Genomic DNA, 26,950 nt, shown 5'->3' with positions numbered 1-26,950 from the left:
GTTTAGTAATTTCTAGACAGTTAAAAGTTTACATACATTTCCTTGGTATTTTTAGCCTTGTTTTTAAACTGTATAACTTTGGTCAAATGTTTTGGGGATCCTTCCACAAGCTTCTCATAATAGTTTGAAGGAATTTTGGCCTATTCCTACAGACAGAATTGGTGTAACTGAGTGACATTTGAAGGCTGTCTTGCTCGCACAAGCTTTTTCAACTCTGCAAACAAATTTTCTATAGGATTGAGATCAGGACTTTGTGATGGCCACTCTAAAACATTCACTCTGTTGTCCTTAAAGCACATTTTAACTAATTTGGCAGTATACTTAGGGTCATGGTCTATTTGGAAGACCCATTTGTGGCCAAGTTTTAATTTCCTGGCTGATGTCCTAAGATGTTGCTTCAGTATTTCTACATAATGTTCTTGTGAAGTGGACCAGTCAAGAAAAGTTATAACAATTTCTCAAAAAATCTCTCTCTCATTATTCTGCTATTAAGCATAACAGAAACAAATTTGATAATCCTAATTTACCTAAAAGAGAAAAAGTTAAGTCACATTAAAATCTGACTTTTTTTTAAATGGTTATGTGCCTTTTCATACAGTGTATATAAACTTCTGGTTTCAACTGTATGTGTACATATGAATCTAATATACAGTATGCATGTGCAGTAGGTGGAAATAAGCTTTAGTGCTTAAAAAACCTAGAGTAAAAACAGATGTGATCAGTCCACCATTAGGCACAGTTTGTTTGAGTTTCCTATGCAGCACCACTGACTGAGGTGATTACAGCCCACTTGTTCAGCTTGAGGCCAGGTGGCATGGCATACATCACCATCCAAATCCATCAATCAAAAAAACAACAACATAAACAGTTCTGTGGGTGGATAATCTGTCTGTTACATACATATTACACCAATCTACTTAGAATATTGCTTGAAAAATAGAACATGCATGGAATGAAAAGCATATCATTGCTCCAAGGCACTGCCCCCAATAACCAGCATGATTAAAATGACTATATGAGGAAAATATATGGAAATGAGACACTACAATGCTACACATTCTTTCAGCAGTAAATAAAAATAGCAGCAGCTGTGTAACAGGCTGGGTTTTAAGGGATGTTCAGGGCTAAACACAACTTAAGCTCCATCGACAGCATCTGTGGCATGCTGTCAATTACCACAGAAAGTAACTGACTCATCCTTCAAAATGTCTTGACAAAAACACGCACTCAAAAGAAGTCAATGGTGCAAACATTTAACATTTCACCCACAGAACTTCACTTCAAGCGCATAGATGCTATTGATAGAGTCTAACTTGTATGCAGTGGTCTTCATACTGAGGTACAGATTGGATGCAATTGATCAGGTGTTACAGAAGACAATTATAGACTAATTTAAATTAGAAAGAAATTAAATATGTATTTTTTTTATATTTGAAAACAAAGTGCACACACCACAATATTAATTCACATACAAAAGAGCGAGACAAGAATCAAACAGATGTGCTAATTGTTTAGTATGGCTGGGTACTGAAACCAATCGGTATGCACCAGACCGAATCAGCATTGAATGGTGCCACTGGTGCTGTGATGTAAAGACAAGGATGTAAGCATCATCAACTGGTTCATCAAAAGCACACATATGTATTCATTGTGCCACATCATCTCTAAGCAACTTTGAGGGATATGGAAACCATCGCCGATGTTACGCAACGTGCACAGTACAGCGCATCTGGTGAGCACCTCCATTCAGATTAATCAACAAGCATGATCACACTCATCAAATTTGCTTAAACTAAGCATTCTAAAGTATGGCTATATTTTACAAGCAAGGATTCTGACAGCAATGTGCAGCAAATGCTTTACAAAAGTTGCTTGTAACACATCAAACTTTGTGAAACATTTAAGGGCGCATGGAATCAACTTAAAAACAGAAGAAGGCACTGTTTTGATAGCTTGCGGCATCATCTGGCACTTTCACTGAGTATGGTTACATGGATACCAATACTCTGATTTTAATATAATTAAGGCAATACTCTGATTAAGAGTCTACCATGTTAACAGTGCTTTTTGATTACCTTAAAGAATCACAGACACTAGTGTCACGAAAGTAGGATTTTTTTTTCTTTTTATTCGTGTGTGGTGTGGTATCAAATTCTATTAAATCAACTTCCACCAATCCTTACTTCAAATTCTCATTCAATACCTCAGTTTGTCACAAGGCATGAACAATATGTTGCTGAATGAAAGTGAAACTGACAAACTGCAATTTAAGTCGAAAATTAAAAATGAAACACCCGAAATTACATGAAAGACTGGAGGAAATGTGGATATCGTGGTGACGCAATGACTTTAAAGGTTCACAAAACCCGAGTACTTTTTTGCGATTTTAACAGATTTGTGTGTGTTGAGCATCAGTTAAGACAATGTTAGCACGTGTTAGCTTTAATTGTGGGAAAATCTGGATAATTTTGAGCTTTCGACAGCTTATTTCAGCTTTCGGGTTTAAAATGATTTTTGGGCCGGGATCAAAACCGGCAACGTAGTGCAAAATTGCAAATGCAAAGATGACGCGTCAGTTTCTCTTTATAATTCATAGCTTAATTTTTTTATCCTATGAAAAGAGCCTGCTTCTTAATTACACATGACTGCACATGCTTTCCGAAGGCAAGGCAGACTGGCAAGTGCCAAGCTGTGAGATACGTTGATGACTGGGTGAGACCACGTTCACGTTCATGGTGAGACCATGTTCATCAAGGGTCGTATGTGTTTGTTTTCATGATCTCCGGGGTTCGTTGTATGTTTTTCCCCATGATGCTGTCAGGGCTGATACAGCAAAGCTGTTTGTGTGCAGCAAGCATTTTTGTCGGGAGAGCAGTAAGAGAATTGGATAATGGCAGATGTTGTCCTTTATTAGGAGTTTGTTCACATTTAGACACATTGTCGTGCTGTTGTGTTTGCCGAAATCCTCTAGATTACCAACAGGGCTAATGGTTAAAATAGACAGGCCTGATACACTGAGTCTGCATTCAGACCCGGGGATTGAGGGAAAAGTCCTCATTTATAGTGTTTATATGAACACGATTATCTTTATAATGATATAAATTGTGGTTAGCTGTATATGAAATTACGAATAACAAATGTAGCAGGGCATTAAATTACTGGGTAACACTTTACAATAAGGTTCATTAGTTAATGCATTTACTAACATGAACTAATCATGAACAACACATGTACAGCATTTATGAATCATTATTGAACATTTACTAATGCATTATTAACATCCAAGTCCATGCTTGTTAACATTAGTTAATGCACCATGAGTTAACATGAACTAACAATGAACTACTGTATTTTCATTAACTAACGTTAACTAACATGAACAAATAAAGTAGTAAATGCATTGTTCATTGTTTGCTCATGTTAGTAAATGCATTAATTAACATTAACTAATAAACCTTATTGTAAAGTGTGACCAATTACTGTTTATTTCTTTGCGTTTTAACTTTGTAAACTATAAAATCATGGGTCTCCTCACAGTTTGTGTCTCATTTTGTGAAATAACTGACAACAGTTGTTCACTCCCCTCCTTCTCCCCTGCTGACCAGGCCCACTACTGCCCTTTGCTCGCGGAGCTCCACGGCCATTATGATGCATCTTTTGAAAAATTCTGAGGTAGATCTAAACCGAAAGTGGAAGGTTTCATGGCCCTTTAATTCATCTATGTGCTATAACATGTAAAACGGGAAAATTAAAGGAACATTCAAAAATCAACTCATGTAAACACCTTAATCATATTATTGTCTTATTCAGACTAAGGCAAATAATTAGATTACTGATAACCAAAGTAAGCTGATGTAGGGTTAATTTCATAATGCAAATCTTAAAGTCATGCTAACAAACAAATGATCAAAAGGTATTAATGCAATTCAATTCAAATATATAAAGTATGAATTGATGTATACTTTATATTGTTCAATTAAAATGATTAAAAAAAAATTCTAGAGTCAATCATTTTTGTGGCTCAAAAGTATCGGTTCAGGCGTTTTAAAAGTAAATGATTTAAGCACCGTTATTGAAACAACCCCAAAAGATACCATATTGATTAGATTATTAAAAAAAAAAAAAATACTACAGTTGGTTTCAATACTTTCTCAGAATGACCAGGAGTCCCAACTGCAAGTTTGTTAAACTGACTGACTTAGCAGTAAAAGTTTAATTTTGACTTTCAATCTACAATAAATCAAATTGACCTTAAAAAAATAGGCCACTTTTACAGTATATGATCCAAAGGTCAAAGATCTTGCCATAGTTTACAAACTCATCTGTGTTGCACAGTAGGCAATAATAGGATTTGAAACACATTAATGATATAATAAATAAGATAAATTTATTAAATGATGAATTTGAATTTGTTTATAAACTATTCCTCTACAAGAAAAAAGACAGACATTTAACATAGAAACATACATAGATGCACAAAAAATCTTAATGTCAACATCACCACAAATTAAATTATTGAAAATTAGGTTGTGCTGACATCACATATCTATACATTTACTATTATGGCACAACAAATTTCAAATAGTCAGCACAATCATCACCACATGTATTCCACATCCCTTGCAAACACATCAAAACGGTGCTAACTTTGTCAAATGTAATTGATGGTGGGCTAATTTACTGCTCGACTGATTCAGTAAAAAGGCAGACAGACAAGTCAGATTTTAGCTGAAGAAACATCTTCATGTTGTCAATGCAAATGGGACATTAATTGTCCTATTATTTCTTATTAGAGCTGTTAATTTTATTTGACTAGCTTCAAAAAGGACATCCTCCAGGGTGATGTGTCTCTTTGCAAGTGTCTCCTGAGCATGAATAACCCACAGGCTGCAGTGCAGTTTGCATATTTTGGAAAGCTGAAAGCTTCTACTCAACTCTATGATGAGAACTGGGAGTGTTTCATAAGTCTATGTAATCAGCCCCTCTGGCAAAGACACTAATAAATAGGAGGTTAATAGGCATATTGTCCAAACAGAGCAATTATCCCTTGCTCTAACAAGCACGTTATTTTAAGCACTAGCTGTTTAGCCTCTCTATGACACTACAGTGCTCAAATAATCATGTGTACAATGTTATCTCTTAGATAATGCATTATGTAACACATTTCAAGAACATGCCTTTTGTCAATGTCAATGGCTAAAATAAGAAGCTTCAGACATCAATTTGAATGCTCAGATGTTCAACATTTAACAGCATAAGGTTACAGATACAGAAAAGTACAGATAATGCAAACTTAAGCCCTGTTTACACTCCCAGTTAAATGTGACGCGATTCCGATTTTTTGCTCATATGTGAGACAGATCGGATCTGTTCTATACCTGTGTAAACACAAAAAAAAAACACATACATTCGCATATTCTGAGATCGGTTTCAGGTCTCCTTCATATGTGGAAATAAATCAGATATAGATCGGATATGTGACAATGTGACTATCATGTAAACAGACAGATCAGATTTATTAAGGCATTCCGTTCTGTACATTAACTTGCGACAATGTGGTGCTTCTCCGCGGTTTAATGACATAGAAGGAAGAGCGTGTGTGGAGATGCCAACGAGGTAAACAACATCAGAGGAAACATGGAGTAGGAAAGAGGTCAGTTGCCACAATTTGCTCTCACCAGACCTGAGATCTCTCTCGTACCCACAAATTCCTCTGAATGGTGGAGAACATCATACAGCATATAAACCATAAGCTGCGATGACGGCCCTTTCTTTCCACCTCAAAATCATTTTAAAGTTGGGCGAACTTTGTGTCGTAACTTTTGATTTTTGTCGCTATTAATACATGCACTGCAGGCTACACACAAAACAACTTCATTCTCTCCAACACCAGTGCGCACACAGGCAAAGGCCACATCTTCAACAACACACACACATCAGGGCCATACCATTACATAAACTGCGTGGGGGTAAATCTGGACTAAACCATTCACTGCTTATACTACACTTCGCATATTCGCAGAGCTAAAAACAAGGCAATTTCTTCCATCGTGGCTAGTTTGGCACAGATTGTAGAACCCGCCTTTATGCATGCGCGACATCGTAAATGGTATGGCATGTTTAAACTTATGAATTGGATATGGGTCACAATTAAAACAATGTTTAAACAGACAGGCAAACAAATCAGATATAGGCAACAAATCGGAATTGGGCAGTGTAAGTGGGGCCTTATAGATCAGGGCCATGCCTACACATCACATAATTTTCATATCTTAGTAGCCTATCCCTTTAAAAAATTTAGATTAGACGCTTACCTTCACATCTGTCACCTTCATCCGTGTACCCTCCTTTCCCACAAATATATCATCCACGTCAACCAGCATATATCTCTCCAAGGACAAGCAGAGTCTTTTTCCTGTCAGATAGGCTATGGCATCCACAAAAATCAACTTGTGCAGCCAAAATGAAAGATTGTTGCCGAAAAGCACCCTTTGAATGCCATCATGAAGCCCAAGGTCTTGGACTACAGTGGCATGAAGGGCTCTGTGGGGGCCTAGGTGGGCCAGCGCTTCAGAGGACTTTGTGACGGCCAGGAGCACCGGTTCGTAGGTACTGTGGTTAGACTGAAAGACTGTCCAATCATCACCGGGGAGTAGGCCTTGCTCTACTTCATTGGGCTTGGTGATATACAGTAATGGGGCCGCAGGGTTTATGTGGTAGTCCCGTAGACCCAGATTAGAGTGCAGGAACAACGGGAAGCCCTTCAGCTGGGCACTGAGCAGAGAGTTCTCATTAGCTTTGAAGAAGCCGATAATGCCTACGCCAAATTCTGAGCAGTATTTATCCAACAGGTCACGGTTCCAAGCATCCAAGTTGACATACTTCAGAATGTTCTCATAAATGACTAAGGCATACCGGCCAATATCCCGCTCCATCAACGTAGGCATGTCACCCTTACTGGGCGCAATCTCCGTGTGGTAACGGAAGCGGCTGGACTCCAGAATAGCCACAATCTCTTGCCCGAGCTGTGAGTAGATGCTCTCTACAAAGACCAGTACCACAGGCTCCGTTCGGGAGTTATCCACCACTTTAACTGTCCTCTGCCGGCCTGAAAAAGGTGGCAGGAAAAGAGGAGTCCGTTGCCCCCCTGCTGCATCTGCAACAACCCCACCACAGTCACTGAAGGGCAAAGGGGGCGCTTCCTTTATTTTAGGGCTGTTGCTGACATAGTATGCCAGGAAAGCCATGGACAGCAGGCAGAAAATTATGAGAGCCAGGATCAGGCGGTGCAGCTCGAGTTGCCGGACGCCCCGCACTAACTTCCACAGCCCCATGGCCACAACTCAAAAGTGGGACTGGGGAAGAGAGGGGGGCAAAGGGGAGGCCCAGAGCCTGACTGTTGCAGTGTTCACAGCAAGAGGAGGATAACACAGAGGAAAAGAGAAGGAAAAAGGAGTAGGGCTGAGCAGCAGACACCGGCACAAGCTTTGGGTCAGGAGTAGCCATTTATGCTAGGTCACCATGGCCCCCATAGCCCATGACGTGTGTCTTCGCTTTGACTGCTGCCTCTAGCCCCTAGTCCTCCAATGAGGTCAGCCAGCACTTTCACCCCCACCACACGTTCCCTGAGTGCACTTGCTCTTGGCTGGCGTCTTGAGCCTGGGATAAGAGGATTGGGTTTCTTGATAACTTCTGACACTCCTCCTCCACCACCACCACTTGACAAAGGACCAGCTGTTTCACTGCTGACTTCTTTTACGTTGCTTTGTGCCAAGCTTTCAAACAAGAATGTGCCTCTTAGTGCAGTGGGCGATGTGGAATATGTTGGAGAGCTTCAAGCCCGATGCTCCACTTGCCCCACTGGCCTCAGTGGGTGCTCTGAGGGTGTTCACCACTGGAGCAGGACGGTGAACATTGCCCCCTGCAGAGCCCCAGCATGAATGATGCATTCACCATTGGGCTGAATGAGTCACACCCTAAAAAAAGAGAAAGAAGAGAGATGTAATTAGCACACAAATTAACAAGCAACTTTAAACAGCTAATGACATAGAAGAACCAAGAGTTATAGCCTACTAAATGGTCAAACACTGCATCACCCTTTATACTTTGTTTGTTGCTATTAGAATGACAGTTGATGCAGATTGCTACATTAACCAGCAGTCTTATTTTTTCCCATGACTCCTAAAATAGCATTGTAGCCCTTGTCCTCTAGTAAGATAACATTACAGGTATGATAAAGAGATCACTGACCTTTCGGATAAGTAACTGGAAAGTTTTTTAAGGTGAAACTTGAACATGCAGAGACCTACCAAAAGCATGAAGGATTGGAAATTCAAACTGAAATCGGATTGCCCTGTTTGTAAACTTAAGAATATCTTAAGCATTCTCCATTTGAGAGAACAAGTCAACAGTCAGATTGAGTTTCAAGGCGCAGGAGATGGAAATCATCGCATCCCAGGCGCATTTTCTCCTTCCTCTCCCCACCAAACAGGCTTTGTCAGCTTACAGCCAGCTATCAGTCTCTGACATGATCAATGCCAGCCAAGCTGTAACTATAAATCAGGGCTAGCACTTAAAGGATCGTTTTTCCCACAGATGAACAAGCATAGCCTGTGCTTTGGTCAAAGGCACCTTGTCTAGGGCAGATGATAAGCTAAGAGGGGGAAATAAAGCAAATTAAAAACAGTGCAAATAAAACTAGCAAAGAAAAACAGACAAGCCTTTACATCCACAGTGCTAATAACAAATGCAAAGAATCTCAACGTGGTAATGCACCTGCCCATGAGATGGCAAAGAAAATTGCAAGACAATGCAATGAAGTGCTCCGCTGCATTAAATCCATCAACCCTAGAATGAACCCTACAAGAAGAACTCTCCCTGATACAGAACCCTAAGTTATTATTAGCATGGGAGCACTCTAACCACACTGACCCGGTCAACATCAGTTCAAAACATACATACAAGTGTACACAAACAGAAGGTTTCCATCACAACACATCGCAATTCATGAGGTCATAAAGATACACTCAGGTCAGTGTATCCAATTCAACGTTAAATTAACTTTATGGTAAAGCAACAAGACGAGTGGGAGCGGCAGCCCAGAATCATTGAACAGAATGGTTTTACATGCCATGTGCTACTTAAGCCGGGATGAAATTACTACTGAGCATTTTTCATCTCAGGAGAATAGCTTTCACATTCCAGTCAGAGAATGCAAATCATGAACTATTCAGAGCCGAACTCGACCAGGAAATGATCAGGATGGCCATGCATATCTTGTGTTTATTACGCTGCTCTCGTCAGTAAACAAACATGCTTACACAGTAATGGCACACATGAGCACAGGAGGAAATGAGATGGAGGAGTGTGACTAAGGGAGGAAATAAGATTCAAAGGCTGAGAGAACATGTAAAAGAAGAGACAGTGAAGAAAGGACACAGAGAAAAAGCAAGTAAGGCAGCAAGCAGTCATTACTAGAAGCATGCGCATAAGAGAATTACATTTTTTTGTTATACTGTAGTGTTGACCATTTCAGGATGTCATTTGTTATATCTACTAGCTACAGTGCAGAGCCTAAGAGCTAAGCAACGGTGAGTTGTTCCATTTAACGGTAGTGTGCTCCACTCAGTTGCTCATGGATGAATTTTCATCCTCATTCTTTTACTTTTGCCTTCTAATTCGTGGTCAAGCATACTCTGTCGATAGGGATTGGCAGTACTGAGGGTCATTTTACAAGATAAGATATTGATGCCCAATAACTTCTGCACAACAAATGCAATGCTATAGTCTTAGTTGTAATACAAGTCAAATCTATCTTGCTATAAACCAAATTTAACTCCTGCTGCTCTCGTGTTATATGGACCAAAGCAGACACAATCAGATTTAATTTGTCGCACTCATAGTCCTGCTGAACAAAATTTATTTTTGGTGGCAAAGAACACTCATTTACAGCCAAAGATTGTTCATTCAAATAGCACCCTCAGCAGTGTTAGGTTCATTAACAGTACATGAAGCAAAGTTATTTTCAAACTTATTTTTAGATTAAAAGATTAAATGGAACTTGTTAGTATAATAACAAAACAAATCTTTTCATTTTGTTCAGTTGTCTTCTCTTTCTTTGTTCTTAAATTATATGTTTTACAGTACACTACCTGACAAAAGACTTGTCATCAATCCCAGTTGTAAGGGCAACAAATAATAACTTGACTTCTAGTTAATTATTTGGAAAAGTGTCAGAAGGTAGATCTTTCAGATGAATAATCTGTTGAACTGCATCCCAATCATCACAAATACTGCAGAAGACCTATTGGAACCTGCATGGTTCCAATCCCAAGATTCTCAAGATATCAGTCAAGTTTGGTGAAGGAAAAATCATGGTTTGGTGTTACATTCAATATGAGGGCGTCCGAGTAGGGCTATGAAATTAATCGAAAATCCGGTTTCGATTTTGGCTTCTAACGATTATGAAAAAGATTAATCGAGATAAATGATTATTGCATCATATATTGCCCCCTTTTTAGTTGTAAACATTTGTTGCTCTGCAAAGCTCAGTTCCACGTGAAAATGACTAAAAGCATGTACTGTAATTTAACAATTGCAGCACGGGATGCGCATCATTCATTGATGTATGTTTGAATCATTACATTTTTCAAAAGCGCGAAAGAGAGCATTCAGTTGTTTGTGTGTGCGCTTAGCCTCGGAGACAAGCAGAGCACACATATATAACTGCATCTTAATGCGAGCAATTTAATGGTCAAAAACATGCACATTTGTGTAAGAGCGCTGTGTTTGGTGATTATTCATATTAACCCTCATTTGTGTAATAAACAAACAAGTTGAGAATCAAAAGACATCTGAAAAAGAAACCCTATCAGAGCCGCACTATTCTTAAAGTGACAGCGCGCAATATTCCTGCTGTCGCCTGTTTTTATCATTAATCAAACACATAAGGAGAAAATCACTCACTGCTCTTGACTGAAGGACTGCTGTAGCTAAAGTTTTTTTTCTTACAGGCAAGATGCTTAAAGCACAGTTTGTTTTATATTTTATTCTATTGTATTTATTTCCCTTTCCCTATTTACAGGGAGGAAAATAACTGCATAAATACAGTTAAAGTCAGAATTATTAGCCCCCCTGAATTATTAGCGACCCTTTACTTCCAATTTCAGTTTAATGGAAAGTTTTATAATTCCACCAATTTTTAAACATAACAGATTTGAAAACTAATTTCTAATAACTGATTTCTTTTATCTTTGCTATGATGACAGCACTTTATATTTTGCTACATATTTTTTTAAGATACTAGTATTCAGCTTAAAGTGACATTCAAAGGCTAAATTGGTGTAATTAGGCAAGTCGTTGTATAACAGTAGTTTCTTCTGCAGACAATCAAAAATATATATTGCTAAAAGGGGATAATAATACTGAGCTATTAAAATAGGTTAAAAAATATTTAAACTTGCTTTTATTTTAGCCGAAATAAAACAAATAAGCCTCTCTCCAGAAGAAAAAATATTATATGAAATATTGTGAAAAATTCCTCTGTGAAACATAATTTGGGGGATATTTTATATATATATATATATATATATATATATATATATATATATATATATATATATATATATATATATATATATATATATATATATATATATAAATTCACAGGAGGGTGAATAATTTTGACTTCAACTGATAATCGTTTTGAATATTCGTGATTACAATTATGACCAAAATAATAGTGATTATGATTTTTCCCTTAATCAAGCAGCCCTACGAATGAGAGATCTGCAGAGTGGATGGCAGCATCAACAACCTGAGGCATCAAGACATTTGTGCATTACAAACCACTAGAAAAGGCAAATACTTCAGCAGGATAGCTCTCCTTCTTATACTTCAGCCTCCACATCAAAGTTCATGAAAGCAAAGAAGGTCAAGGTGCTCCAGGATTGGCCAGGCCAGTCACCAGACATGAACATTATTGAGCATGTCCGGTGTAAGATGAAGGAGGAGGCATTGAAGATGAATCCAAATAATTCTGATGAACTCTGGGAGTCCTGCAGGAACACTTTCTTGCCAATCCAGATGACTGTATTAATAAGTTATTTGAGTCAGTGCAGAGATGTATGGATGCAGTCCTCCAGCTATGGAGTATGGCATACACAATATTAATTCTTTTTCCACTGCACCATTACTTTATATTCTATACTGTACATTATTTCTGTTAAGTGACAAGACTTTTGTCTAAGCAAAGTCAGACCTTACTGTCCTAATTATATAATTAAAAATCAGGGCATGATCTTTTTTATATTGGTAATATAAGCGTGATGTGTGCCACTTCTGTTACTAAATGATTAACTTAAAGTCAAGTTATTATTTGTTGTTCCTAAAACTTGGATGGGCGACAAGACTTTTGTCAACTTTATTAAAGCAATATTTAAATGCCAAAACCGATTTCACACATTCTGGAACCAGCATAGCACAAGGAGAGTTTTTGGGTCAACCTGGTGAAGTGGTATTTTTAAAAATGCGCTAGGAAATTCTAGCGCCACACTCCCTACTGTACACTCCATGACATGCTCTTTTAAAGTGACTTGCTGACATCCAGCAATTTCAATACTGTTGGCATGTATGTGTACTCAAAGTGTGAGAGGCAGTGAAACTAAGAGAAGCATGAAATTCATTAGATCTCTTCTGAAATTAGCAGCAAAACTGGAAGCTTTACCTCAATATTGTGTGACACTAAGATCTTCCTGCTAATGGAGAGCTGTGTAAATGGGGCGGAATGAGGGCAAAATGACAAAGTGAGTAAATATGGAACCATGTATGAGAGCAAGAAAAATGATTAGACAGGGGCGTGATGAGGTGCAGACAAATGTTGTCACCTTGAAGATCTGCCACACATTCACAAAAACAAGTTTCCTGTGCTATTCTCACTGAAAGTGCTGCGAAATCACATCTGCCTGTCACCCGTGGCATGTCACAGGTTTTGACAAACTGCATTTTCGTGAATAGAATGGCTGATAATGTGATGGCAAGACACCTGGATAGCTTACTATGTTACTACTTTGTTACATGCATATGAACCAAGAGAGAACTAGTTCTTGTGGTGCTGCATAAATTACTCTGCAAGACTGCCATGCCTCACACACTGACCCATGATCAATATGACCTTTGACCTCTAACCTATACTGGTTGAGCTTGTATATGGGTCATGTGAGGTTTCAGATTTCCATCACTCCGGTTTCTTTTCACTCTAACCTAATTACAACAGAACAACTCAATCTGCCTTTGTTCTGTATCTTGGACTGCTGCACACTCAATCCAACAGCAGCTGTCAAGTAAATGCATCTATAAGACTTGATCTAAACCAGAAATATACCAAATCAAAAATAAATACACATTTAAAATAAAAAAAGGGTTAGTTTTCTATATAAGTTTTATAAACAGTTACACGTGGTCTATAAGTATATTACTTTGTAGTTGCTAGGGTGTTTTTAATGGTTACTCAATGACCCAAGTCAGAAAAGCCCACTGCCAAGTCTCTATTATGTTCTTATCCCTATATATGACCCAAGGTCTAGTACTTCAATAAAGTGTTTGGGGTTTAGTCACTCATTTTATAATCAGCCAAGTGTAAATCCTGCTGTCTTAGAGTAGTGCAACTCTTCTCAGACAAACCACATGATTTGAGGTTTCCATTGCACAAATATTGCGGGACATGTTACATGCCAAATTGTAATACTTGTGGTTAGGGCTCTGCTTCAGCCTCTAACTCTAGCTAAAAGAAAATGGTAATGCTTGCTTTGGCAAACAGCCCTAATTAGTGTACAGGAGTGATGATGCAGTGCACAAAGTGACCAGCAGGGGGCTTCCACGCACAATGGGCAGAGAGATATGGGCTCTGGGCAAGGTGGAGGAGGGGGCTATCATTAGGCTCCAAGGTCATGCTGTATTTGAGCCACAGGTGTGCAGGCCTCTGGGCATCATGGGCGCCTTGCCTGTACAAACACACACAAACACACACACATACACACTCCAGCAAGAAAACTAGACTGCTTCAATCAATACTAAGTAAAAAAAGAGCACTTTAAACTGCTACTATGTGTGGAGAAATTTAATGAGCCTGCAGCTTACCTGCTACATCCAATTTTCAAGTGAAAAAATACAGAGTGCTTCTACAATAACAAAACGCTTCAATAGCAGGAAAAAAATCTTTAGATGGATTCAATCCTGTGGGGCAATTAACATGCAAATTATTTATAGAATTTACAAGCTGTGGGGGACGGCAAAAAAAAAACCTGAGCTTATTTTTAATCAAAGGAAATGTTTTACAAACAGCTGGAGAGTGTGGCTTAATCGGAGCTATAATTTTGAATCCCTGAATTTCAGACGGCCCCAGGGTGACAACAGCAATACTCGCCCCTTCTAAAACGCAAACGTTTGAGACAAAGAGATGAAGAGGGACCACGTGAGGACCTTCTCCTCAGCCCCTCTGCCCCAGCAACCCCAGGGTCAAGCCCTCCCTAGCCAAACACCACAATGCTGACCGTCAAATTCCACAGGCCGCTGCCCCCCTCTGATTATTCACCATGAATAACACACCAAATAGACTCACTCCCGTGCATGAAACACAGCCAGAACAAAAAGCAGAGTAGTAAGGATGATCTCCCCCCACCATTTGTCGTCTTTGTCATATTTATGATCTCAGCTGAGATGGGAAAAAATAAATGAAAACAAACAAAACCTTCGACGTCAGTTCCATTTTAATCCTCCCGAGCTGAACTCTGCCTATCAAGTCTATGAATTTCTTTAAGTGTGGACGGAGATAAAGGCACTTTGCAGCTTTTCATCCCATTCAGACTTCAAATAGGCATGTGAAGTGTGGCTAAACTACGTCTTTAAAGTGTTTATTTTACCCGTTCATTTCTCAGAGTGCTATGTGAGAATGAGGGCGGCGGTGCTGATAAAAACCTGCTTGTGTTTGGCTTTCGAGAACGCCGGCTTCTCTCTCGCTCTGCCTCTCTGAAAATAGTGCAAAAACAGAATGTATTATGAGTGAGTGAAAAGGAATTACCCAAACTAAGCTGATTTACTGATGTGAGCCGCATGCTGAAGAGCTCCAGCAGGGTTCACTGTCGCTGGCTGCTGATCTCCTGATAATGCTTGCAGAGCAGCCTCTGTTAATTGTTGGATTACAGGATGGCAATTAGCAAGCCAGACTTAACTGGAGAGGACAAAGATACCAACACAACTGAGACGGGTTTAAATCAACAGCCACAAAAACTGGGATGTAGGTTTTACAAGAGCTGCAATGTTAAGATAGGATGGGATGTGAAATGGTGACAGTCAAAGTTGTGCCAAATCACAACTGGCCTTATGAAAGCAATTATTTGAGGACAACCAATGTTTTTAAGGATGTACAGTTATTTGTGTCAAGACGTTAGTAGTTGGCTAACTTGCCTAATCCATCTGCTTTGAAACGAGTCATTATGCACTAAAATCTAGGGCTACTCAATTATACTCACAATTCAAGAGTTCCCACTTAGATACGCTTGGCATTTAAAGCAGGTTTGGCATGCTGTCCCGGGAGAGAACCCTGAGCTCGGAGATATTTGAGCCCAAGGCTCCCGCCTGGTAATAAGCATATCAGGGGATCCGAGATCAGGTAGGTCTTGATAGCTCCCCTTTTAGAACAAGGGGGAAAAGGAGGAGATGGGGTGGAAGGGGGGATTCTTCCAAAACAAAGATAGAGCAGTAAGGAAAAAATGATCCATTTATAGTGAGCTAGGATGACTCTGATTGGATTGTTATTGATTACGAATGAGTGGCCAGCAGTGCTCAATCATATCACGTGCTCCTCTCAAATTTAGTTTATGAAACTTCACTTATTTTGGTCAATATTGTAATCAATATTAATAAAAATGATACTGAGTGGGCCAAATAACCAAAACTTTTTTACTGATTTACAAAATAAAATGCTTTTCTGTAAACAAGGTTGCTATATCAACTATACATTTAGAGATTTACCTTGTTATAACAGAAGAATGGATAACTAAAAACTAAGTAAAATGAACCAAACAAAAGGTCCTTAAAATGATTAAAAATAAATCTCTTGAATAAAAACAAACAAAGGAAATAAACTGTGCTTTAAGTATAGTCATCACTGCGAGAATTTAACTTAATATGTTTCTTACTAAAGTTAAACAAGTCTGTTAGTCACGAGCGGTAAGTAAATTTTGTCCTTTTGTTTTGATGTTTAATTATTAATAATAAAAATAATTGAGTTTATTACTCAATTACTTGAGGCAGAGCTCTACAACAAGGACTGCCCGATGGCATGGGACTCTCAGGCAGATCGGGGCAGTGCTGCCTTGTCACTAAAATTTAATATGACTGCGCCTGTTTGTCAATTGCGGGCAAATACAGTTTCAGGGCGCTTTCACATCTAGACGTTTGTTTCAGAGCTGGTCTCGTTTGCCCAGTTAGCACAGTTAGATTGGTGTAGGCGAATCCCGCAATCGCACTCGGATCAGCACCAAATCAATCAGTCCAAGATCGCCTGAATGAGGAGATCTCAGCTCAATTGCAATGAACTCTGGACTGGATCAATTGTAGTGAGAAAACAAAATGATCCAACAAACCAGGCTATATCACAGTGTATTATGGTTGTGTAATAGCCATATATGCAGCTATATTAGGAGAGAAATATGAGTAGGGTAGGATGCCATTCCTATCACTAAATGTGCATTTCATGTCGAATATGAAAGTGAAAGCATGCTGAAATATTACCAAATGCTGTTTCCAATAGGAAAATTGACAGAAATTACCATCTGATCGTTTTCTGTATTTTAATCGGATAATATTTTATATTAGGCCTATTGTGTTCATTTTCTGATTGGGCCAGTAGAAAAAATCCTTAACGTTGAACCATGTTTGAGGGCATCAACGTTTTTCAAGGATGTACATGAATTTTTGTCAAGAATTTTTGTTATTAGTTTGCCAACCTGCATAATCCACCTGCTGATTTTGAAATAAGGTGTATTCAATTAGTCACAATTATTTTGGCCAATATTGTAATCACGATTATTTATAATAATCCTGCGTCGGCCAAATAACCAAAAACTTTTTGACTAATATATAAAATCAGTTGCTATAACATCTATACATTTTAGTGATCCTGAAATTTTACATTTTTCTCTGCACAGAAGAATGGGTAACTCAAAATGATTGAAAAAAGAAAACTATACAAATGAAATAAACTGTTTTAAGTATAGTCTTTACTGCGAGAATTAAACTTGTTTTGTTTCTTATTAAAGCTAAACAAATTCTTCAGTCAAGAGCAGTGAGTGATGTTGTCCTTGTCTTTGTATGTTTTATTAATAGTAATAAAAACACAGTTTTATCCTCTTCGACAGCATGAATGTAGTCCACTGTCACTTTAAGATTCACACGGATACATTTTACTGTTGCACATCTATTTGACATTTTACCTAACTCTTTACGTTTATTTATAACATGTGAATGTTATAGAATGCTGAATAATCACTAATGTGAATATAATAATGTGAATAATCACTAAAAGATGATTTTACATGAGTGTGTTCTGTTCCGTGCCTGATTGAACAGATTTCCATGTGAAACAGAATGAATTTGGATTGCTAGAAATGGGGCAAGATATGACACAATAATTGATTTATCTTGATTATTGTTTTTAATTATGGTTGGATGCCAGTATCATAATTGAATTTCCATTTAATGCACAGCCCTACAAAAAGACAGTAGTATGGAGAGGATCTTAACTTATGTGAAACATTATTCGTTATAATAAACATTTTTTTTTCCCCAAGAACTTTCTTTAGTCATTTATCTGTTGTATGGTCAGCTGAAGAATGTAAGAATGTCCTACCTTTTATTGAACGAGTTGGATTTTTAATTGAATAAGCCACAAGTTACATGGAGTCATTTAATCCATCCATCCATCCATCTATCCATCAACTGGAAACCTTCAAAAATCGAATGCCCGCTTTATGAACAGCACTCCATCTTGTGAATGGTCATGTCTACACAGTTTCAGAGTGTACTTAGTCATAATGAATGGGTTTGATATATGCACTCTTCTGCCTCAAAATTCACATTGTATATGTGCGTGTGGACAGCGTTCTTGGATGTCTGCAGATCATCACACGGATAAAGCAGTGAAGATTGGGCTCAAGATTTGCTTCACTTAATGTTACATTCAACGTTTGTTGTAAAAAGACTTTTAAAAACATTTCTATATCATTAAATGTGCAGTAGGTGATCTGCCAAAATGCCTTAAGTCATGAACGGGCGAATGAACACCGAATAGATGGTGATCTGATGATGATAGACAACCTTATATAACACTAGATCAAGTCATTCAACAGTTAAAAAACTGGAAAGACACACCTTTTGTCCAGTGTAGCTGTTGACAGGCCAGCAGGTGCAGGAATTATATATTCACAAATATACCATTGGGGTTAAATTTGTTTTATAATCATACATTCATACTTTCTTCTTAATAAATAATTTCAAAAAAGTATTGTTTGCACATTTTAAATGGTGAAATCATATAATCAGTGACGAATGACTATAAAATAAAACGTTGATCAGTCAATTGAGTCATTAAGTCATTCTTACACGCTATTTCAGACCCAATATTTAAAGTAACGTTAGAGTGGGAGCGTGATCCAGGCTGCCACATTTGTTCAAAAATGAACGAACTTCACCTCAGAAAAGCTTGTTAGATGGAAGTGCTATTTACTAATGTTTCGTTATTCAACTAAATTAAAATCAGATCAGAAAGATCTGAAAACCAAGACAATGAATGACTTTTCATTTTCAATTGTGCTTGCTGATCCTCAAACATCGCTTTGTTTTCATCTCCTTTTACACTTGAACAACTGAATGAATGCTTATGTCTATTTAACTGACTATAATATTGATGCTTTAAAGGTACTCCATGAACCTGAAAATAGTCAATCTTTTGCCGCACGTTTTCAGTTACTGAATAACACTTCCATACTGTACACATATAAACCCATTCATAAACAAGTCCACAATCTACATAAGCTTTGCATGGCTAAAATAGTTTTAAAACATACCCGTCTAAAAGTAATACTTCAGTCATGGTGTCCCCCTTCTGATTGTGGTTTTGAACTGCATAACGTTATTTTCCCTCCAGCATGTAAAAGTAATTCCAATTTTGCTTCATGATTTAGAAAAGTCTCGATTCTGCATTTTTTGCAATAGCCCTTTCAAAAACAATCCGTCTTTTCATAGATACAAGATCACGTAGGTCTTTTAGAAAGAAGTCATTCAGGTTGATGCAGAGTTTTCTTCTTCATGCCAAACTTCATGTGCACACACAAATGACATATCTATCTGTGTAAAGAGGCTGCGCAGAAATGCACATTTAAATTTGTTGACAATTTGAGTTACCCATCGTAATTCAGTTTTGTGTTGGCCCAACAATTTTTAATTGGACAAACTTTTTCTTCTTATGCCTTTCCCAGAATAAAAAAAAAAACAAATATAAATATATTTAGATCATTAACTTTAATCATTACTATTGGAATGTAAAGAGACTTTTAACCAGCACAACAAAAATTGTTTCTGAGAAAAACCACCTACTGCACCTTTAAGTATAATTCACTTTCTCTCTAAGTTGCAGTTGCCTTTTTTCAGAAGAACAGTAAAGATTTAAACTGAAACTGTTGTTAAAGGCTTTGGTGATACATACAGTATATTTTGAAGTTTCCTGGCACTTAATGATATATGTTTGTCTGAAATCTGGCATGTAAGACACCAAATTTGGTGTCATTTAAGCTGATCCGCCAGTCTCTATTTCACAAGGATTTAATATATCGTCAACAGCAATGGTTGGTAACCATTAACTAGCATTATATTAATCCATTAAATAGCCAGCAGTAATAAATTAACCGTAAAAGGTGAATTGTCCCTGTAATAAACCTTGCTTTTCTAGGTAAATTCCATTTCACTTTCTTGAAGTCGAATTGCAGCTCTGCACACTCAGATTCAAGAACTAAAAAAGAACTAAAAGTCATGAGACAGCAGAGGAAGCAACTGCCAACGAGTGGCCACACACTTGTGACGTTCATGACGACCAGAAAGATCCCACTAATTTACGCTCAATGCTCTTTGATAAATTTACATCGAACGATTTTGAGAGACCAGATCTTGTTAGGAATGACAACAAGCATAGCAACGGTGAAATGACTGGAGGGAAGCAGATAAAACATTTCATTACGGAGAGAAGAGGGGGAAAAAACCCTTCTATTAGCAAATTCCCATGCTGAAAAATATTGAGGTCTAATCTCTCTCATTAACACAGAATAAATATTTAACGATTAAAAATTGCACCTCATTAGAGGGCCCATTCGTCATGAGAGCATTCTGCAGTCGGCAGTCAGTCAGACACGCCTCTCTCTCATTCTCTCACAGGTGGCAGCCGTGATGTGCCCACTGGCTTCGGGAAGACTGTGTCAAAATATTTACATTGTCGGTGAGAATGTCATGCCTATCATCTCTGCTAATCCAAGCTCTGAAGCATCGCCACATTACAGAATGGCATGTGATCGATGTGAGAGCACGTGTGTGAGTGAGAGGAAACGTGCGGGCTCAGTTGCCACATGCTAACTGTGCTGTGACTGGGCTGGTAATTGCAAGAATATTTCAGTTGGCCAAGATTTTCTTCTGGAGATATTCAGAGAAAGCAGCTGAGAAAGCAGGAAAGCTGCAGTGACAAGGATCAAGCTCGGTAGAGGCTGTGAGCTCCTTTTACCTCAAGATCAAGTTGTTCCCGCAGCACCACACACTGCTGTTTAGAGAATAAACCTTCAGCATGCTGCAGAGGCAAGCAAATCCGGCCACCCACCATGTGTGCGTGTGTGGGATGGGGGACACGTGCCTGCTCCAAACGCAGAATGGAGGAATCTGACCACCTGTCTGGCTTACCCAGTCCGCTGGATGACCCCTAGGCCTCAAGGATCTCAAAAGTAAGTATGGTGTGAAAAGAGGTGTCTGAGCTGACTGGCATTTAATCCTTAGCAGGAGTAAAGGCATTTCTACTTGCACTATATCCAGTAGGCAAAAAAACTAACAAACAAACAAAACAAGTCCTTGAAAACGATTGACCTTCAGTTCTTTTTGTGACTGCAAATTGCTGCAAGCATGAACACCATTAAAAGACTAACAGAAAATGTAATAAGAGGCAGGCGGAGAGTGATAGGCCGAGTTGTGCATCATCATTAGGATATGAAGAATGAGCGTAGGAGGATAGAGAGAGAGTTGAGTCCTGTTTACACAATTTAACTCCATCTTGGCTGCTTTTCATATGGAAATTTGCTGACCAAAGTTTTAAACGAGAAGAGTGGCAAGGTCAAGGTCAGACACTTTACAGATTTGATGAAAGAGTCTATTCCAACTAAACCTACATTATGTCAGACTAACAGCTCATTGTGTTACTAGGAGGCATTAAGGCCACAGGAACAGATAACAGAATGCGAATACAAATTATGAATGAAATATGCAATCATTTTCAATGACTTTAAATGGTAAGGTGCAAAAGTGAATTTAAAAAGTGATGCTAGTGAATGTATTTCTATACTGAAAATTTTAATCAAGTTTAATTATTAGCACTGATGAGAGTGAAATCTCAATTAAATACATATATTTTTCTTTAAATTGTTTCGCAGCACTGACAAATGTATTGAGATGTTTCAAGATGTCCTCAATTTCAAGTGTAACTTAATATTACCTTTATTTTAAATCTTCAATGTGGACGCTGGTGTACTCATAAAATAATAATAATAATAATAGTAATAATAATAATAATTCCTTACATTTATATAGCGCTTTTCTTGACACTTAAAGCACTTTGCATATTGGGGTAAAGCTTTACATATCTCCTCATCTACCTCCAGTGTGGAGCATCCACCTGGATGACGCAACAGCAGCCATATTGTGCTAGACCACACACCACACACCAGCTGTCTGGTAGAGAGGAGATTGAGGGATGAAGCCAATTAAGATATGAGGAGGCCATGATATTAGGATGCCATGATGGACAGAGGCCAGTGGGCAAATTTTACCAGGATGCCAGGGTTAAACCCCCACTCTTTTTAAAAGAACATCGGTTTAACGTCTCATCCGAAAGATGGTGCTCACTGAGCAGTATAGAGTCCCTGTCACTATAATGGTCATTAGGACACACAGACCACAGGTTGGGCACCCCCTGCTGGTCTCACTAACACCACTTCCAGCACCAACCTAGCTTTTCCATGTGGTCTCCCACCCAGGTACTGACCATGCGCAGGCCTGCTTAGCAACAGTGGGCAACCATGTAAGAGTTGCAGAGAGTTAGCTGCCGGCTATGTTGACCTGATAATACATTAAGCGCATACACCATGTAAGAAAACCTACTGAAGTGTGATTGCATGGTGTTTTTTGTATGTATGATGGCTTTAACAAAGGACAATTTAGACAGCACTAGTCTTCTCAGTGCATTGTTTTCAACCTCCAAGCATGGAAGAGAGAAAACTTGTTTTGAGTTCTGACCTGTAAGCAAAGGCGCCTGGTGGCAGATTCAGGACAGAAAGATTACAGCGGAGGGTTGTGACCTCACCTGTTTTCACAGAGAATTTCTCTCTCGTAAATACTCCTGACCAGTTAGAGGTCAATATACTGTAGTACACATAACCTCGAAGGACCCAAAGCCGATTTACAAGGTTCCATACTTCAGAAAACTCATGAGGTGTACCCGAGCTGATTATCTCAAGTTTTTTGTTGTTCAGCTGCAAGAAATCTGTTTCTAAAATACAAATTCCAGGTATCAGTTAGGACAAAAACTCCATTTAATATAAAAGTATTCTTTCTATCGTGTGCCCTTGGTTTTATTTGCATTTAGTCTCGACAGTCAGGCACACTCATGTCAATCTGGCAACCTGCGCTTGCGTGTGTTTTGATCCAGTAGTGCAATACCTAGTTCAACCACTGGGTGTCAAACTTACATACTGAACCTTTAACTAGCATTATACGAATCCTTTGAATAGCCAGCAGTATTAAATGAACAGAAAAATGTGAATTCTCTCTGTAATAAACCTTGCCATTAAAACTTATTGTCAGCACAGGCCTGGTTGCAGATTCAGGACAGAGAGAATACAGCAGTGGGTTGTGACCTCACCTCCTTTCACGCAGAATTTCTCTCTCCTAACTACGCCTGACAAGTCAGAGGTCAGTATACTGTAGAACACAGGAAGTCCAAAGACCCAAAGCCTATTTACAAGCAGCCATACTTCAGAGAACTCATGAGGTGTACCTGAGGTGATGCTCTCATCAACTTTTCTGCTGTAAAGCTGCAAAAAATGTGTTTCTAAAATACAAGTTCCATGTATTAGTTATGACAAAAACTTCTTTTAAAAAGAAAATATTTCTTCTATCGTGTGCCCTTGCTATTATTTGCACTTAGGCTTGACAGTCAGGCACACTCATGTCAATCTGGCAACCTGCGCTTGCGTGTGTTTTGATCCAGAAGTGCAATACCCAGTTTAACCACTGGGTGTCAAACTTACATACTGCACCTTTAACTAGCACTATACAAATCCCATAAATAGCCAGCAGTAATAAATGACCAGAAGAAGATGAATTCCCCCTGTAATAAACCTTGCTTTTCAAGTTAAAACTTATTGTAAGCACAGGCCTGGTGGCAGATTCAGGACAGAGACAATACAGCGGTGAAATGTGACTTCACCTATTTCACACAGAATTTCTCTCTCCTAACTACTCCTGACCAGTTAGAGGTCAGTACACTGTAGTGCACAGGAACTCCAAGGACCCAAAGCCTATTTACAAGCAGCCATACTTCAGAGAACTCTGGTGTATTGTGAAGATAACCTTGAGGGCAAAGTCTTACAGAGAATTTTCTTATTTGCATGTTATAAATTTCATTTATACCAAGTTCTGAAGAATCTGCCAAAAAACCTTCAGTAAGTGTTCCAACACGAGTAATTCAGTATCTCTAGGCAATGTTCTTACAATCAGATTTCAATGAAAAAAGTGCAATGAGAATGAGCAGCAGGGGAATTAGCCACAATCTATTGCACAAACTAGCTAACGCACCTCACCTTCTTGCTTAAAGCAATGCGTCCTGGCAGCAACATAATTGCTGTTGTTGGCATGTACCATTAACTCTCAGATTGTTCTTTAACTCAGCGTCTGGGTCTGATGGGCTGAGAAAGCTTGTTTACTTCTCATTCCCAAAATGTACCTGGTTGCTTTTTTGAAATAAAAGCAAGAAGCTTGCTGTTGTCTTTCCCAGAGACTCCAGTATGAAGTAAACCATGCCGTCAATCAAACTCAAAAGAAGTTTCTCTCTTCCTATTCCCAGTCAAAAACTTCTACAACTTCTCAAATAACCTTCAAATGTGAGTGAAGTGGCTTTTAACCAAGCGCATCTCTGAGCAGAGGAGACCAGTCACCTTGAAAAGGCCTAAAAGTGGGATGTATTTCTCCCTGTCTTTACGCTTTGTGATGTCTGGCGGTGTGCAGGCAAGGCAGCAGGGGGTGCAGGGCTGATGGCAGTGTCCCTCAGCAATGGCCCTCCTCCTGGAGCGAGAGCAGGCCGGGTCGCTTAGGAGTTCATAGAGGACTTGATCAAAGGAATCCCCTGAAGGAGCTCTACTGAAGAAGGCACACTTTCCTCCATCACTCATTTTGGTACTCCACTCAAATCTGGTAGGGGGTCTTATTGGTAGCTGACATTTAAAGTAACTGCCTTCCTGCTTCTGTTACCAAAGCACTACGCACACGAAAAAGAAGAGCGCTGATAGATCACTTTTGGTTTACAAGGCTCACACAGTCAGAGAAAACCAAAGCGTTTAACTAATTTATAGCTGCACCAATAATAAACTTGTAGCTTGCTATTACTTTCATATAATTATGTATTCTTGAAACTGTCCAATTTTAAAATGCTTAAAAAAAAAAAACATGGCAGATTTATTGTATTTAAAAAAAAAAAAAACTGGAAATACAAATTAACAATATGATGCAATATAGTGCAGCTTTTGCTTGTATTTTCAGACAAACACCACCAAAAAGTGAAGTGATATAGGTCTTCACTGTTTTTCTAGCAATAAGAAGAGGAAAAAAAATTGAGAAATTGTGTAATGAATTGAAGGTTTTTAGTAGAGCACAGTTACAGAACTCAAACACCAAATGTTGTATTACATTTAGTGTTTCTCCAAAAAGAGTCTAAACACTCGAATATCAAGTGAAAACTGCACTTAAAACAACAGGATTTGAATGTGGCAACAAATACAATGGCGGGCATTATATTAAATTCATGAATTTGCTCTAACACTGGTCAAGGTGCCATTTCTGCTTGGAGAAAAGTTTACTCACATGCACGCACGCACGCACGAGGTAGGCAGAAGAGCATCTTTGAACGCAAAACACGTTAAACCTTAGGGTGGATGGGTTACAGCTGCAAAATATCACACCGGGTGCCACTTTCCTGTCAGCTAAAAACAGAAAACTGAGGCAACAATTCGCAAAGACTCATCAAAATTGGACAAAAGAAGATTGTAAAAGATTGCCTGGTCTGATGAATCTCGATTTCTGCTGCAACATTCGAATGGTAGGGTCAAAAATTGGCATCAACAACATGAAAGCATGGCTTCATCCTCCCTTGCATCAATGGCTTAGGCTGGTGGTGGTGGTGGTGGTGGTGTAATGATGTAGGGGATATTTTCTTGGCACGCTTTGGTACCCATTAGTACCAACTGAGTATCATGTCAATGCCACAGCCTACCTGAGTATTGCTGCTGACCATGTCCATCCCTTTGATCACAGTGTACCCATCTTCTGTCATAATCCGCAAATGATCTCAGACTGGTTTCTTGAACATGATAATGAGTTCAGTTCACTTTACTCAAATGGCCTCTAGAGTCATCAGATTTTAATCTAATAGAGCACCTTTGGGATGTGGAGGAACGCGAGATTCACATTATTAATGTGCAGCCAACAAATCTGCAGCAACTGCGTAACACTATCATGTCAATAGGGATCAAAATCTCTGAAAATATTTCCAGTACCTTGCTGAATCTACCCCATAAAGAATTTAGGGAGTTCTAAAAGCAAAAGTGAGTCCAACCTGGTACTAGTACGGTGTACCTAATAAAGTGGCCGGTTATATATAGATATTTTATATATATTTAATTTTTCTTCGGCTTAGTCCTTTTATTAATGTGGGGTCGCCACAGCAGAATGAACGGCCAACTTATTCAGCATAAGTTTTGCGCAGTGGACGCCCTTCCAGCTGCAGCCTATCACTGGGAAACATCCATACACAAACAGACCCATACACTACGGTACATTTTTTTGCATACCCAATTCACCTGTACCACATGTCTTTAGACGGAGCACCTAGAGGAAACCTATACGAACACGAGGAGAACATCCAAACTCCACACAGAAATGCCAACTAAGACAGAATTTCGAACTTCTTTTCAAGGCTCGAACCAGAGTACTTCATGCTGTGAGGCAATTGTGCAATCCACTGCGCGAACGCGTATATATATATATATATATATATATATACATATATATAGTGCATGTTTGTTTATTTCAATGATAAACTAAACTTGCAGCAAAAAGAATGACATGCACTGCTGACAACACATAAAGCCTTATGATTCCATCATTTCACATTTGTTGTGGTTTATAACCTTGAGTAGAGTGTGTAACCATAGTGACAACAACAACAAATACTTTGAATTGCATCTTTAATAATTTAACGGCTTATTCTTATTAGCAATTCGGCCAGCTGCGTTTCTCCTTTTAGAGTTGTCATGGGAAAAACATGTACAGTTATATAAACATACACACGTACAATAAAGTCCTCTAAATGCTA

At 38.7% G+C, this 26,950-nt stretch overlaps 1 protein-coding gene and 1 long non-coding RNA gene across 22 annotated transcripts in view; one reads left to right on the top strand and one right to left on the bottom strand.

Annotated features, from left to right (window-relative positions):
* The window catches only part of ndst2a (N-deacetylase/N-sulfotransferase (heparan glucosaminyl) 2a), a 210,063-nt gene that overhangs the window by 23,340 nt on the left and 159,773 nt on the right, over positions 1-26,950 (bottom strand). For all 20 annotated transcript variants that reach the window (XR_015505928.1, XR_015505927.1, XR_015505930.1 and 17 more), the window contains one exon: positions 6,315-7,976. Coding sequence is in view for 13 of the 20 variants with exons in the window: in XM_087279271.1 (XP_087135397.1) it covers positions 6,315-7,334 (1,020 nt within the window). In the remaining 7 variants the exon portion in view is untranslated. The remainder of the gene's footprint in view (positions 1-6,314; positions 7,977-26,950) is intronic.
* Positions 9,107-25,170, top strand: LOC137490475 (uncharacterized). Of its 2 annotated transcripts, XR_015505962.1 has the most exons (3): positions 9,302-9,451; positions 20,485-21,038; positions 23,167-25,170. It is a non-coding gene; the product is annotated as an uncharacterized LOC137490475 (long non-coding RNA). The 2 variants fall into 2 exon arrangements; XR_015505961.1 differs by lacking the exons at positions 20,485-21,038; positions 23,167-25,170 and adding an exon at positions 11,768-13,417 and having other exon boundaries at positions 9,107-9,451.

The sequence above is a fragment of the Danio rerio genome, chromosome 13 (assembly GCF_052040795.2).
Source record: "Danio rerio strain M-AB ecotype USA chromosome 13, GRCz13ab, whole genome shotgun sequence".
In the NCBI taxonomy this organism is placed as follows: domain Eukaryota; kingdom Metazoa; phylum Chordata; class Actinopteri; order Cypriniformes; family Danionidae; genus Danio; species Danio rerio.
Note: the sequence above shows the minus strand (reverse complement) of the source record. Positions and strands in the feature narration are given on the sequence as shown.